This window comes from Ylistrum balloti, unplaced genomic scaffold, assembly GCF_031769215.1.
Source record: "Ylistrum balloti isolate Yb309-2 unplaced genomic scaffold, AGI_CSIRO_Ybal_v1 Utg369892, whole genome shotgun sequence".
Lineage (NCBI taxonomy): Eukaryota > Metazoa > Mollusca > Bivalvia > Pectinida > Pectinidae > Ylistrum > Ylistrum balloti.
The window spans coordinates 942328-959138 of record NW_026782024.1 but is presented as its reverse complement, the minus strand read 5'-3'; the positions used below and the strand labels follow the sequence as shown (position 1 = coordinate 959138).

General features: G+C 36.3%; 1 protein-coding gene across 1 annotated transcript in view; it reads right to left on the bottom strand.

The window, feature by feature from the left end:
* LOC132546470 (zinc finger protein 423-like) overlaps positions 1-16811 on the bottom strand; it is a 68706-nt gene that overhangs the window by 14209 nt on the left and 37686 nt on the right. The window contains exons 4-5 of the mRNA XM_060210188.1: positions 4445-4701; positions 67-206 (exon numbers count right to left, since the gene is read on the bottom strand). Coding sequence (XP_060066171.1) covers positions 67-206; positions 4445-4701 — 397 coding nt within the window. The remainder of the gene's footprint in view (positions 1-66; positions 207-4444; positions 4702-16811) is intronic.

Below are 16811 nucleotides of genomic sequence, written 5' to 3'. Positions count from 1 at the left end.
AATGACATTCCGATTTATATCTGATATTCATGCTCTGATTACTAAGCCTATTTGAGCAAAAATTACCTCGCAAATGCTGAGTCACACTGAGAGCACTTATATTTCTTGTCTCCTGTGTGTAGCTTCACGTGACGATCGCGGCTCCGTTTGTGTCGGAATAAACGGCTGCAGAATGCACACTTAAATGGCAGCTGGTCACTGTGTACCTGCAAATTAGAACCATATTCTAAAGATGGTCCTCAGACAGACACTGGCTCAAAACGGACATAATACAGACACAGACAAGAGATATTACGTCTGGCGGACACAGACAAGAGAAGGACATCATACAGACTTGAGACAGACAGACATACAGACAGACAAGAGATGGACTGTATAGACACAGGCTCCAGATGGACATCATACAGACATGAATAACAGATGGACATCATACAGATGCAGATTAGAGACAGACATCATAAGGAGAGGATGAACATCATACAGACACAGACAAGAGACGAACATCATATACAGACTAGAGATGGACATCATACAGACACAGACTTGAGACAGGCAGACATACAGACAGACAAGAGATGGACATCATAAGACCACAGACTGGAGACGGACATCATAAGAACACAGACTGGAGACGGACATCATACACAGACTAGAGATGGACATCATAAGACCACAGACTAGAAGACGGACATCATAAGAACACAGACTGGAGACGGACATCATAAGAACACAGACTGGAGACGGACATCATAAGAACACAGACTGGAGACGGACATCATAAGAACACAGACTGGAGACGGACATCATATGGACACTGACTAGAGATGAACATCATACAGACTCAGACTTGAGACAGGCAGACATACAGACAGACAAGAGATGGACATCATACACAGACTAGAGACGGACATCATAAGACCACAGACTGGAGACGGACATCATAAGAACACAGACTGGAGACGGACATCATACACAGACTAGAGATGGACATCATAAGACCACAGACTAGAGACGGACATCATAAGAACACAGACTGGAGACGGACATCATAAGAACACAGACTGGAGACGGACATCATAAGAACACAGACTGGAGACGGACATCATAAGAACACAGACTGGAGACGGACATCATATGGACACTGACTAGAGATGGACATCATAAGAACACAGACTGGAGACAGGCAGACATACAGACAGACAAGAGATGGACATCATAAGACCACAGACTAGAGACGGACATCATAAGAACACAGACTGGAGACGGACATCATAAGAACACAGACTGGAGACGGACATCATATGGACACTGACTAGAGATGGACATCATACAGACACAGACTTGAGACAGGCAGACATACAGACAGACAAGAGATGGACATCATAAGACCACAGACTAGAGAGGGACATCATAAGAACACAGACTGGAGACGGACATCATATGGACACTGACTAGAGATGGACATCATAAGGCACTGTCCCTCCAATCCCAGGTGGCCAAGACCCACTGTTTATACAAAACTGATTATTATTCCAACAGAAGGAGTAGAATTTTTTTTGCTTTATTTCCCCTATTGGGCCCCGTCCCTCCCACCACAGGGGGCAGAGACGTAATGTTTATACAAAATTGATTCTTTCCCCAACAATGCTTTAGACTAAATTATGATTTTAAAGAAATTGCTCAATTTCCTAATTGGGCCTGAGCCCTCCTGCCCCTTGTGACCGAGACCCATTGTTTATATAAAAAAAATGATTATCATTCCTACAGGAGGAATATGATTTTTTGAAAAAGTACTAAATTTCCCTATTGGGCCCCGTCCGGATTAGGGACAAGACCTACCATTTAGACAAAATATATTCCGCTTCCCCTAAGGATGCTTCTGACAAAATTTGGTCAAAATCTGCTCAGTTATTTATGACTAGTAGCGATTTGTAGAAAAAGTTGATTGATGGGAGGATGGCTGGAAGGATGATATATGCCACAGTATTCCAATAGCTCACTTGGCCCCTCAGGGTCAGGTAAAACATTGATAATCTTTGTGTAAGTTGCCAAAGTACATTTCAAAATGTGATGTTCATGACATAACAAATTATGATCACTCTTGATGCTGTTTTTAAGAAAAAATGTGTTCGATGTTTAGTAAATCGGACCTAGTGAAATTGTAGATCATTTATCTGAGGAAAGTCTGTAACACTACATCCTAAATAACTGCTGGCAAATGATATGATTCTGAATCTTCTGAAACTTAAGATGATTCTAAAACATTTTTAACATATTTAACTGCAGTGGCATTATAAATGAGAAAGCTTTATAGCTCTCTATCCCGAGTCCTCTTGGTATATCTGGATTTGAGAAGAAGATTCCTAAATTAATTAAACATATTTGATCCATGACCTTGAAAATAAGCCATTCTAAAAGGAATCTTCCTATATTGCATTCCATGCCAGGTACCTACTGGCCAAATATCAGTGTCCTGAATCTTTTGACATTTGACATCAAGATTCCCAAATGTTGCTGTGAAAATTTTGACCCCTGTGACATTGAAAATAGGTCAAGGACATTTTTCAAGAGGGAACTTAATAGCACTCCATCCAAGGTATCTATTGGTGAAGCATCTGAATCTTGAGAAGGAGATTATTAAAGTTTTTTACCTGTATGATTCCTATAACCTTGAAGATCTTTCTCATAAGAAAAATTAACTGAACTCCATCCCAAGTACCTCCTGGCCAAATATAAGCCCTCTACTGATCATAGTTTTCTAAAAGCTAAAAGTTGATGGACAAATGACTGATCCGCCATAATACCATAAGTAAGCTCACTAGCACTTCCAACCATATGAGCTAAAAACTGTAAAGATAGTGTTTTTAATTTCAGGCAGTTTCAAATTTTCTGAAGCTTTAAGTTTCCTATGAAGTCAATATATCTCTGAAAGTTAGTGTCTGCTCTTTGGGGACAACAAGCTAGGTAGTTCCTGTTATTAGAGATTAAGTTCAGACAGGTGCAAGTACAAAAAGCCACACAGTGAATGCTTTGTGCATAGAACTATGGTTGGCAGACATATAAAGTTGTAGGTTCTAGGAGCTTGGCAGACATCTAAAGTTGTAGATTCTAGGAGCTTAAGTACCAGTGACATTGCTACCCCGATCTGTAGTGGTGCTTCGTCAGTAATAACATTGATGGTTACAGCCTTATTTGTAGTTCCTTCATATTGAACTGGGGAGTACTTAGGGGCTTGGGACAAAAGCTGAGGAGGTGTGTCGCACATTACAGCTCCCAGTATCATAATAACTACTGTATAATGCCATTACTATATGGCACCTGTGATCTTACCATGTAAAACACAGCCAATCACAAAGTAGAATATCACAAAGGTCAAAGTAAAGGTCATGTCTAAAACCTATTGATTTATGGCAGTAAAGGATTACAGTTGTAATATATTCTGTAGAACACAGATCTTATAGATTTTAAAATTCTCTATCTAATATCTGTATTACAAAATCTTTACCACATAATTTCTGTATAAGACATCAAGTTTGTATATTTGTTTATTGGGTTAATCGTCCCATGAACAGCCAAGCTCATTTTGAGTTTGGATCTCCTAGAAGCAGCTGGTGGCTACCTCACTGAACAACATGCAGAAGGCCAATCTCATGACATTCAGACCAATTAGTGTTAAGTGTTTTGCACAACAACCACAACAACACAGATTGGTGTTTCTCAACTTCCTTAAAAACACAAAATGCCATCGGTAGTCTTCTAAGGTTAAGTATGCCAACCCTTTAACTGACTAAGCTATCACAGTCCCACCAAAATATAACCTACCCCAGGTGTCAATCAAACCAAAAACCTTTAGAATGCTCTGTTTAGTGCAATTAAGAAACGTGTATCTTTATTAACAAATTATTATGAAATTTGAAAAAAATGACATATGAAATAGAACAAAAGAGAAAGTAGCAGAAAGAATTCCACATTCAAGCTTGTTTAAAACAATAACTTTTATATATTCAAGTTTCATTTGTTTTAAACTACTTTCTATATTGTTCTATTTATAGTGTCAAAGTTACATCTATTTCTTAACTTCTTAACCACCTAAACTGCAATTTAACTAACTACTTCAATGTAAATGACAGCTCTGATAAAGCAACACCAAACATGCGAAATTGGTCAACCGCCTTTATGTAGCGAATAAATACAAGAATTGGCTGTAGTGTGTTGAGGTTGTATTTCACCATATCTTATTCACTGCATAAAATGCTCCTGCATACCTACGGTATCCTCACTGACAGCTAGGGATCTCAAAGGAAATGTTGGTTCCATAATTCACATTTTATAAACAAATTGGTATGAAATCATAAATTGATGATAAAAGCATTCCCACTATCATCTGAAATGATGATAACATGTTTAAAATTATTAACTTGCTATTTAAATTTGTAGCCTTTACCTGTTCATGTATTTTCAGATAACTGAGCTTTGGGAAGGCTTTCTCACAGAACTGACAGCCATAAGGATTAACATCAGACACGCCAACCCCTGAGGGGACTTGCTCAGGGGTCATGTTCTCTGAGGCTGGTGACAGAGGGCAATCGAGGGCAGAGAGTGGACTGTCCCCTAATGACTCGGAGGACAGAGGGGACTCTGGTGGGCCCATGTTGACAGCCAGATTGTCGATTGTCCATGGATGATTCTCTCCCTCGTACTCTGAAACAACAAATTAAGAGACTTTTGATCACATGAATCAGAATAAGATACTTTCCCACAGGTTTTAATGTTATTTTGTGGTGCCATTTTCAATTCATTACATAACATCATTGTCTATATTATGACATTAGAATCAATTTCTGATTGGCACACTCTATGAAAAATACTCCAACATATATTTCATTGATAATATATATATATCCAAAAGTACCATAAGGGCAATTTCACAGGAAAATAGGCACACAATATGATATATCATTTCACTAACTTATCACTAAATTACTTTATTTAGAGTCCGCTACATTTTTTATCCTTTTCAAATTTTTTCATAGTTAAACATAAAATATCTTCACCAGGTCGTGATGAAGCTTCATCATCACAGGCAGACCTAGTCAACCAATAAATGAAGGAACCAATTTACCAATTATGTGTTAGTATGTTGTTACTGAATTTGTTACATTGTATTTATAATAAATGTGTAGATCAAATTTACAGCATTACAGAAAAAATAGTATCACTGTAACAAGTGTTACTGATGACAGATAACATGTGCTAACATAAATCGGATTATTGTGACCTTATCTATATAAACAAGAGGGCCAAATCATTTTACTCTTGATGTTTTTCTAAACAATGACTGTGCAAACATTTGCATTCTGGTGGGTGTTACCTTGTGAACAGGAAAGATCTGCATTCAAATGTGAGTTTTACCTATTGATCATATTTGGATTTATCTTATATTCTTTTCATTATTCATCCTTGGATAATTACATCACAGGGATAGAGACAAGGTAATTACTATACTCATTAGTTCAAGAAAAAAAACCCAATGTACTCAGAGACATTTCAAGTTTTAGAAATTTGTCAGTTTTTTAAACCATTAGTTGATAATGAATCTCTGCACATCAGGTGTTACGACCCACTTAACCTTCTAAGGAAACATTTTGATTTGATCTGCTACCACAGAGTGCTGTCATCAAACAAATTTGGGATGTACATGATAAACAGTCAGAAAATAAAACAAACCTGACACAACTTTAAGGGTAATTAACTATCCCATCAAACCAACACAAGTAATGTTTGTCATTTGAATCAGAAAATAAAATGTTATTGCTTCTTCATACTATAAAACACACAATTATGTAATGATTGATGTCTAATTTCTTACATTATCATAACACAATTACACTATTTTTTGCATCATCAACACCACTATTAAAACACTTTCATGGTTTAAAATCAAAAACTTTTATCATTTTTACCATAAAATATCAGTCAGACAAGCAAAACAAGAGGCCCAAGGGCAGAAACAGTCGCCTTGGTGAACTCACAAACCGAAACAATAGGAATAAATGTGTAGTAGAGAAAAAAGAATATGAGAAATGCTATTTGTACAGGGACTATAGATCTCACTTTTACCAAGGTCATGAAATTTATGATTTTGGTAAACCCCTAGAGACCCTTCCATCCATAAACAGCATTTGATTCTACCAAATCTGGGTAGTGAGGAGAAGAATTTTGAAATTTCAGTCAATTCAATCCTTTTTGGCCATGCCTATCAACCCCTGAGGATTAATTACTAAATAAATGTAAATTTTACCCCCTCCCCAGGGGAAAATGTGAGACCCTGGGGTCATTGAAATTATAATTTTGGTAAAGCACCTTAAAACCTTTCCATCAATGAACAGTATTTGATTCTACCAGACATGAATATTGAGAAGCTTTTTGAAATTTCAGACAATTTCAGACCTTTTTTGGCCATGCCCTTCAGGCACCCTGGGAGATGGGGACAAAATTCTTTACAATTTTGGTTTACTTTATTAAAAGCAGTTCAGGGGTGTTCCAGAAGTTGAAAATGTACAAAATGTTTATGGAGGAATGATGCCAAACAAAAGGGGATCACAATAAGTTACCATGAGACTACGTCCACTAGACATAATATTACTTACTGGATATAAATTCCAAACACTAAACATAATATTACTTACTGGATATTAATTCCAAACACTAAACATAATATTACTTACTGGATATTAATTCCAAACACTAATAATATTACATAATATTTTCAAACACTTAATATTACTGGATATTAATTCCAAACACTAGTCATAATATTACTTACTGGATATTAATTTTCAAACACTAAACATAATATTACTTACTGGATATTAATTTTCAAACACTGAACATAATATTACTTAATGAATATAAATTCCAAACACTGAACATAACATTATTTATTTGATATTAATTTCAAACACTAAACATAATATTACTAACTTGATATTCATTTATGAACACAAACATAATACTAATTGCTGAATGAATACGGATTACAAACATCATATACAACGCACCCTAAGAATGAAACAAGATGAAAACAGTTTACATCAGTGAAAAAGATTGACTTTTTTCAAACATTCTTTATCAGAGAATAAGAACCTACAAATAAAATGTCTTTCAAGAGGTTGAGCACAATTAAACACAACTATTAATCTTATAAACAAATGGTGCCTGTAACGTCCTTGATGATTTCACCTTCTAAAATTCTCCAACCTGCCATTTTATAGTCACCTCCAACCATAAAGTAAAATTATGGCATGCAGAATTTCAAGCCCTTTTCGACATTTAAAACCCAAGGTGTTTCTATGAACGAAAGTGCCCCATAAGGTTTTACATAGAAGTCAGTTAAGACCTCTTCAACGTTGGTAATGACATAATCGAATAGTTACGATTGCCTAGGGTCTGCTCAGTGTCATATTCAAACTAGCTGTTCTTGGGTTGAGGAGTACTGTATATCTTTTCTGAAAGACTAAAACTTCCTTTTTCAATGTAGCTAGAGAAGAAATAAAGTTCAGGGAATGACACCTTTCAAGGATAGGAAACAGCAGACTAGAATCAGTCTTCCAATTGGCTGACTACATCATCTCCATTTATAATGAGTAATGATGCAAATGGAGAGGGTATCCTTATTGTCTATTGTTGCTGGTAACAGACTTCATTAACAGTATCCAAATCAAATAATGCTTTATTGTCATCTAGAAAATTTACAACGAAACAGAGCATTAAAAGTACTGATTTTGGCACAAAATCTGGCGTAGTGGATGCTTAGTCATTAATTTGGTGATTAGAACAAAAAGTGTTCTCAAATACAGGTGTTGGGTTAGGAATCGGGTCAAGTTCAGGTGTTAAGAGTAAGCTAAAAGCTTGAGGTCAGAATCCCAAGGTAAGATAGGTTGGTTCAGAGGCCAGATTAAAGGATTCTGAGCATTTTGAGGTACAAGTGAAAGGGTTCACAGGTCAGGGTTCAGAAAGCAGATTTATGGCTTCAGGTCAATTTGGTAAGATTGAAGAGTTCAAAGGTCAAGTTAACAGATTCCGAGCTAAGACCAGTTAGGTTTAAGCATTCTTAGGTCAGATGGATTTTTTTAAGCAGGTAGGTCAAAGAATTCCGAAATATTTTAAAGGATTCCAATTTCAAATAATTCTGAGGTTATCTCTAAAATGTTTCGAGGTCAAGTCTAAGAATTCAGAGACCAGGTTAGAATTCAAAGATGAGATGAAAGGATTAAGCCAGGTTTGGAAGCTTAAACAAACCATTGCTATCTATTCCTATGTCAAAGCCAACAATACTTTTTGGTTTATTTTGAGGACAAAATCTACACAATTTTATTCTTTATTCTGCTGTCAAAGCCAACGGAAGTTGCTTGTTTGCTCTGACACCACAGGTTACAAAATTGTTTATTATACTGTCAGGTTTATCATTTCTTCTGAGGTAAAAAACTATCAAAGATTTATTTCTTATTCTGATGTCAAAGCCAGCCCATTTAAATTTGGTTTAGAAGCTAAAACAAATCATTGTTTTCTCTGATGTCACAGTCAACACAAGTATACCGTTTATTCTGACATCAAATTCAATTTGGGATTATTGTTTATTTTGAGGTCAATGTTATTTCAGGTTCGTTGTTTTTTCCAATACCAAACCTTGTTTGCTGGGTTTCTTGCCCCCTTGATATGGGATCTCATTGCAGTAAATACTGGCTCCTTCAGGAAATAACATATGAGTGGCTCATCACATGCCATCCAGAGCAATAAGGACAAAGTGGTTTGCCCAAGGACACATCCATTACAGTGTAGATCAGCTAGTTTCTCAGCTGCCTAAGAAACACAAACTGTCATCCTTTATGAGTTGGAAGCTTGAGACTATGCACCTTGGATCTTCTATAGAACTTACAAAGGCCAATGCTCTACCAACTGAGCTAACATGGACCCTAATGTCACTCTACTGACATAGGTAACATGGACCCTAATGTCCCCCTGCCGCCTGAGCTATCATGGACCCTAATGTCACCCTGCTGACTGAGGTAACAAGGACCCTAATGTCACTCTACTGACTGAGCTACCATGGACCCTAATGTCACCCTGCCGACTGAGGTAACATGGACCCTAATGTCACTATACTGACATAGGTAACATGGACCCTAATGTCCCCCTACACTTTGTACCCGCAGGTAACTTCATATATTGATACCATACCAGTGTATATATCAAAATATAATTTAAAAGAATATTAAATCTATATATCAGTTAATTAAGTGTTTTTGAGTGCCCTTAAATACGGATATGGTCATAAAACAGGCAATATTGTTGACACATTGATACATTTAATGACACTTTACCATTTTATAAACACATATTTTTTAAAATGTACAGACAATGATACATTTGAAAACCATAAGAAAAAATCTCAGAAATATGTCTATTACATATCGGTGTGATTTTGTATTTCAGTACGACGACATTCTGTATCTGATAAATGATGGTAGTGGTGATTAAATAGAAAACAAATTAATTAAAAACAGAGAATCTCCGACTTCATCAAGAAATTGTGTATCATGTCAGCCGGGCAGAGACACGGGAGTCTACTTGAGGCTGTGCCTTACCTAACAACATCTTGTAAAGAACATTGTGTCCCTGAGGTCATGAGCTTGCTGGAAACTTTGAGCTTCAACAAACATTATGGATTCATGTCGCAACCAGCACACATAAATTTAAAAGCAAGATACGGCCTCATAAAATTTGAAAATTTAATATTATATAAGCAAGCATGGCAAGCGATGCAGGCTCCTGGCAAGTCGTGCAGGAGAATCAGTGCCATGGTGACTGTGTACTGCACCCCAGGACTATATCAATAATAAAAGAGAATTGTGCATCATCACGGTCCTCTGGGGCCAAATGCAATACCAAGACAGAGCTCTGATCAAGTAGTACTGTCTCTGAGAGAATATCATTCTTTGATTGATTTCGCTGCCAAGTAAAGCCCAGTGCCCATAATTATTTCCCCTTGTCCCTTGAGAAATATGAAATAGCTAGCTGAAATTATGGTATCCTGAAAGCCTATCTCCCCATGGACAGCCAGGATGTATTTTGTTCCAGCCTGCTATAGATTGTCAGTGTGTGCGTGTAGTTTTGTAATGAGGGGTACTGGTTGGGGAGTTAGGTATATACAAGTTATATATGTCCTCCACCAAGCAAGACTAGTTAATATAATTGTGTTCATAATATCAACTGTGTGAAAACTCCAGGTACCTCGCTCCATGTAACCAAGACTCATATTGTTAATCACAAAATTCATTGAAACAGAACAAAAAATATCACACACAAACATAGGAATAAAGATATTTTGTGTGATTTTCCAAGTCATTCATTACCATGTCTCTCAATCATAGCCCCTATGTCTTAAACTCCCTGAGTCAAGAGAACCACAGAGGTAGGCAGTCTAAAATATACTGGTAACCTTGGAAGAAAAACAACAAGATTCATGTGTTGTTTTTTTTTTTAATCTTGTCTAAGATTTAATGTATTATTTGTGAAAGGAAAGAAGCAAACTGGTAGCATTCCCCAAGGACAGAACTCATCTTTAATTCACTACCATCTTTTTAAATTACACCTCAAACAAATAGAGTTATTTCCCTTACAATGTTTCTGAGCTGTGAATAGGAAGCACCTGTTTAACAGCGTGAAACAATGATGATATTACAAAAACACAACCTTGATGATGAAACACCAAGCTGTAAGTTCTTGCTCAGCTAGTAAGACCCATTTCCAAGATTAATTTTGTTATCAAATTAAATGTTTCTACTTTTTAAATTGACATCTAAATTCAAAACTAGTACAAAATTGTAAGATTGGAAAATAAGCAGAAGCCATTTTAACCAGAACAAAATTTGTTTATACTAAGTCATTCGTATACTTTAAAAAAAAATGAAGCAGCTTAAATCTGTCTAGTTAAAAGCACTGGTAAACATTTTGATACAGTGATGTGTATTGATTAGTGCAGGGGCCCCCTGGGACGAGCACAATACCACCACGAGATATCAACCCATGGTACTCCCTGACAGAGCCAGCCTAGCTACCAGGAATATCACACTATGATTGATTTCTCAGGGAAATATAAAGCTCTGTGCCCACATCATTTGCAAGCATCCTCAGGGAAATATGAAATAGTTGGCAGAAATTATAGCATCCTGCAAGCCATTGTCCCCAGGGATTCCTAGCTTGTATTTTTATGATGCTTTAATTATGTTGTATGTTTTACTTCATTCCAGTGATTATACATGGTACAGATATCACATATATATATATATAGTTCTACACAGTTCAAGTTCCTCCAAATACACAAGCTACATATATATTAACCATACATACAGGAGACATATGCTATACACATTTATATAAAATATCATACTTACACAATACACACATCATATATATGTATTATACATAAAATCTACACATATATATATATATATATTTGCAGTTGAAACTCGTTGTCTCGAAAGAAAAATTCTGTTTGACTTGAAATAATTTCCAAGTCCCCATTTTTCCTTTCTTTATCATTATAATTTAGTTCGGATCACTCAAATTTCATTGAGTTGAAGTTTTCTTAGAGTTGAAGTGATTTTCAGTCCCTTCAATTGTAAAGCAAGGAAAAAGTCATTTATCATCTCGAAATTAATTTTTGTTTAATCATCAGCACATCTTCTGGAGATATAGGTAAATACATACACAGAGTGCAGAACACTTGGCTAATCATGGTATATCAGTGTTCCATTGTACACACAACACTGGTAACTGACAATTAATTACCAGTTTAATTATCCATTTAAAAGTTGGTTTCTTCACTATCACTAAATGTCACTATCCTGTAGTAGTGACTTACCTGTACAAGTGGTGCATTTACATAAGACATGAAAACAGCTAGCTTGGTTGCATGCATCTTCAGGGACGAAAAAAATAAAACCGTCAAACCAGTACAAACTTTTTGACGAAATCTGATCTCCACAACTCCAACAGAGAAACTATTTTTTGTACTTATTAACTAAAGGATGGGGTACTTTGATAGATTTAGTGCTTGGACAACGCAGTTGCTAAAAGTATTTTTTCATAGATATAATCTGTATCTGTGTGTGATTTATTAAGTCTGGACTAGTGCTTATATAATGTTTTCTATTACAGGTTAAAAACTTTCCAGTGTTGCCTTTTTCATGTTTATTCATTTGTAATAGAGTCATGTTTATATCATCTGTAGCTTCATACATCCCTTCTTGTAGCTTATCAAAAGCAAATTTTAGTTTTATTTAACTGTTTTGTAAAATATATGATCTATTTGTGCTTTGTCAGTAAGGGGAGTGTACAAAGAATGAAGAAAGTACAAATGTAGTTGATTGGTATTGTTATTACATGTTTTGTTCTTTGGATGAATAAACAATGAAAGGAAAAAGTAGAAATATATTTTTTTCTGTTTATTTACTGCCACTTCAAATAACAGATTAAATTATGTTGTCTGTACCACGATGTACCGTGCTATTGCAGCCCTACTTCATTCAACCATAATCAACATCAGCAAAATGATATTGTCAACCTTATTTGGACACTTTGTTTGAGTAAAAAATTTCCACTGTCCCTTGACTTTAGAGATAACGAGTTTTGCCTGACACTTAACTCTTGTGCTTGCAATCAATTTTTTAGAAAATTTAAATCCAGACAGTGTATATCAAAGAGCACACAATAAAAATGTTGAATTTCTTACAAGAAGGATTACATGTATGTATTCATAATACTTAACTCATTCAATCATTTATTTAACATATTCAGTCATTTCTACTTTGTGGTGACAGACTTTGTATGGATCCTTAAAATTCCAGGCCTTGTTGACCTTTCTTACTGAAACAAGATGCCTAATGGGTCTGAATCCCTCACCTGTTCTGCAGCTTAACACAGAGGAGATTTTCTGTTTGTTATATCAATTTCTACAAACTTAAGAAAAGAAAACATCGTAAGTACATAAAACATTTGACCTCTGTGACTTTGAGAGTGGGTCAAGGTTGTTCATTTAAACAAACTTGGTAACACTTCATGCCAGCATGCTACAAGCTCTATATCAGCACCCTCTAACCCTTGTGGTTATTGAGAAGTTGTTTTTAAAGATGATAACTTTGACCAATGTGACCTTAAAAGTGGGTCAAAGCAATTTATGTTATGAAACCTGGTAACCTTTCATCCAAGCATGCTACAGAACCAATATCAGTACCATGTGCATTTTGGTAAATGAGTAGAAGTGGTAAGAGATCTACACATTTAACCCCTGTGTTTGTAAAAGTTGGTCAAGTTCAATCCTTTGATGAAATATGGTAGCATTTCATCCTAGTATGTTATAACAACAACATCAACACCCTTGTTTGGTTTTTGAGAAAAAATGTTGGAATATTTAAACACATTTAGCCCCTGTGACCTTGAGAATCCGTGTTCAGGTGATGCTGACTACTTAAGAAGTTGATTACACAATGAACCTACATTGTTTATACACCTGCACAACTTCATGAGATGAATACGGTAAAAAAGCAAAACATCAATTTGACTAAAATGAAAAAAAAATCTGTTTTAAAAATCTTCAGGATTATAATCACATTGTTGTGACTACTGCAATGGAAAGGATGGTTTAAATGCCAGAGATAAAATTTAGTGTTATTTTGTAGAGAATGATATCGGTCTCCACTGTTTGATCCCCCAGTATGGCTAGTAGCCTGTGAGGAGCAGGGCCATGGCAGTAGACTAGTCCTTTGTGGAAGGTTCGTGTGCAATCACAGTACAATTGAGGTAGCCCGGCTGGAGTTCAATGGTGACACACAGCTTGGCCCATTAATGCCCTCGCTCTTGACTGCCTCCCCTCTGCCAGCCATTTCCACACAGCGGGACAGACTTCCTGCCCCTAGTAATTAAAATCCTGACTTCACTAGTGAGACTAGAACACAATATATTGAACCTCTTGTTGTGTGTCATGGGAATAGTGTGATATTTCATATATAACCTGTCTTTTCCCCTCTGTTATCTTCCTTCACACTACGGGTGTTATTTCTTCTGTGATACAACATCAATAGACTCAATACAACAGTATACATCTTAAAACAAGATCTTCAAATAAAATTTGTTGTTATATTCAAAAGGACAATATAAAACACAAATAAATATGCTGTAAGTTTAAGTGTAACCATTACACATTAGAATTAACCCACTTAGTCACATAAATCCATCAATGTGTAAGGAGTATCATCCAAGTTTGTGGTGTTACAAGTGTGTTGTGTATGATCCACATGTGTGGTAAATCATCATTATGTGTGTGGTATAACATACAGGTGTGCGGTGTATCATCCAGAAATGTGGTATATCATACAGGTGTGTGGTATATCATACAGGTATGTGGTGTATCATACAGGTGTAATATATCATCCAGGTGTGTGGTATATCATACAGGTGTGTAATATATCATACAGGTGTGTGGTATATCATACAGTTGTGTAATATATCATCCAGGTGTGTGGTATATCATACAGGGTGTGTGGTATATCATACAGGTGTGTGGTATATCATACAGGTGTGTAATATATCATCCAGGTGTGTGGTATATCATCCAGGTGTGTAATATATCATACAGGTGTGTGGTATATCATACAGGTGTGTAATATATCATACAGGTGTGTGGTATATCATACAGGTGTGTAATATATCATCCAGGTGTGTGGTATATCATACAGGTGTGTAATATATCATCCAGGTGTGTGGTATATCATACAGGTGTGTGGTGTATGATAATATACATTGAGGTGTGTGGTATATCTCTCTGATGAGGACAGGTGTGTGGTATATCATACATCTCTCTATGAGGACAGGTGTGTAATATATCATACAGGTGTGTGTAATATATCATCCAGGTGTGTGGTGTATCATACAGGTGTGTAATATATCATCCAGGTGTGTGGTATATCATACAGGTGTGTGGTGATCATACAGGTGTGTAATATATCATCCAGGTGTGTGGTATAACAAACAGGTGTGTAATATATCATCCAGGTAGGGTATATCATACAGGTGTGTAATATATCATGAGGTGTGTGGTATATCATACAGGTGTGTCATATATCATCAAGGGATGTGGAGTATCATACAGGTGTGTAATATATCATACAGGTGTGTGGTATATCATGACAGGTGTGTGGTATATCATACAGGTGTGTAATATATCATGGTATGTCTCTCATACAGGTGTGTAATATATCATCCAGGTGTGTGGTATATCATACAGGTGTGTAATATATCATCCAGGTGTGTGGTATATCATACAGGTGTGTGGTGTATCATCCAGGAATGTGGTTATCATACAGGTGTGTGGTATATCATACAGGTGTTTAGTATATCACTCAGGTGTGTGGTATATCATACAGGTGTATGGTGTATCTGCAGGTGTGTGTAAAATCCTACAGGTTTGTGGTATATCATACAGATGTGGCATATATCATACAGGTGTGTGGTATAGGTGTGTGGTATACCACCCAGGTGTGTGGTATATCACCAAGGTGTGTGTAGTAACATACTGGTGTGTGGTATATCATACAGGTGTGTGGTGTGTCATCCAGGTGTGTGGTATATCATACAGATGTGTGGTGTATCATACGTGTGTGGTGTATCATCCAGGTGTATGGTGTGTGGTATATCATACAGGTGTGTTGTATACCATACAGATGTGTGGTATATCATACAGGTATGTGGTGTATCATACAGGTGTGTAATATATCATCCAGGTGTGTGGTATATCATACAGGTGTGTGGTATACCATACAGGTGTGTAATAATATCATCCAGGTATGTGGTATATCATACAGGTGTAATATATCATCATCCAGGTGTGTGGTATATCATACAGGTGTGTAATAAATCATACAGGTGTGTGGTATATCATACAGTTGTGTAATATATCATCCAGGTGTGTGGTATATCATACAGATGTGTGGTATATCATACAGGATTGTGGTGTATCATACAGGTGTGTAATATATCATCCAGGTGTGCGGTGTATCATCCAGGAATGTGGTATATCATACGGGTGTGTGTGGTATATCATACAGGTGTGTAATATATCATCCAGTTGTGTGGCATATCATACAGGTGTGTGGTATATCATACAGGTGTGTAATATATCATCCAGATGTGTGGTATATCATACAGGTATGTGGTGTATCATACAGGTGTGTAATATATCATCCAGGTGTGTGGTATATCATACAGGTGTGTGGTATATCATATAGGTGTGTAATATATCATCCAGGTGTGTGGTGTATCATACAGGTGTGTAATATATCATCCAGATGTGTGGTATATCATACAGGTATGTGGTGTATCATACAGGTGTGTAATATATCATCCAGGTGTGTGGTATATCATACAGGTGTGTGGTATATCATACAGGTGTGTAATATATCATCCAGGTGTGTGGTGTATCATACAGGTGTGTAATATATCATCCAGGTACGTGGTATATCATACAGGTGTGTAATATATCATACAGGTGTGTGGTATATCATACAGGTGTGTAATATATCATCCAGGTGTGTGGTATATCATACAGGTGTGTGGTATATCATACAGGTGTGTAATATATCATCCAGGTGTGTGGTATATCATACAGGTGTGTGGTATATCATACAGGTATGTGGTATATCATACAGGTGTGTGATATATCATACAGGTGTGTAATATATCATAAAGGTATG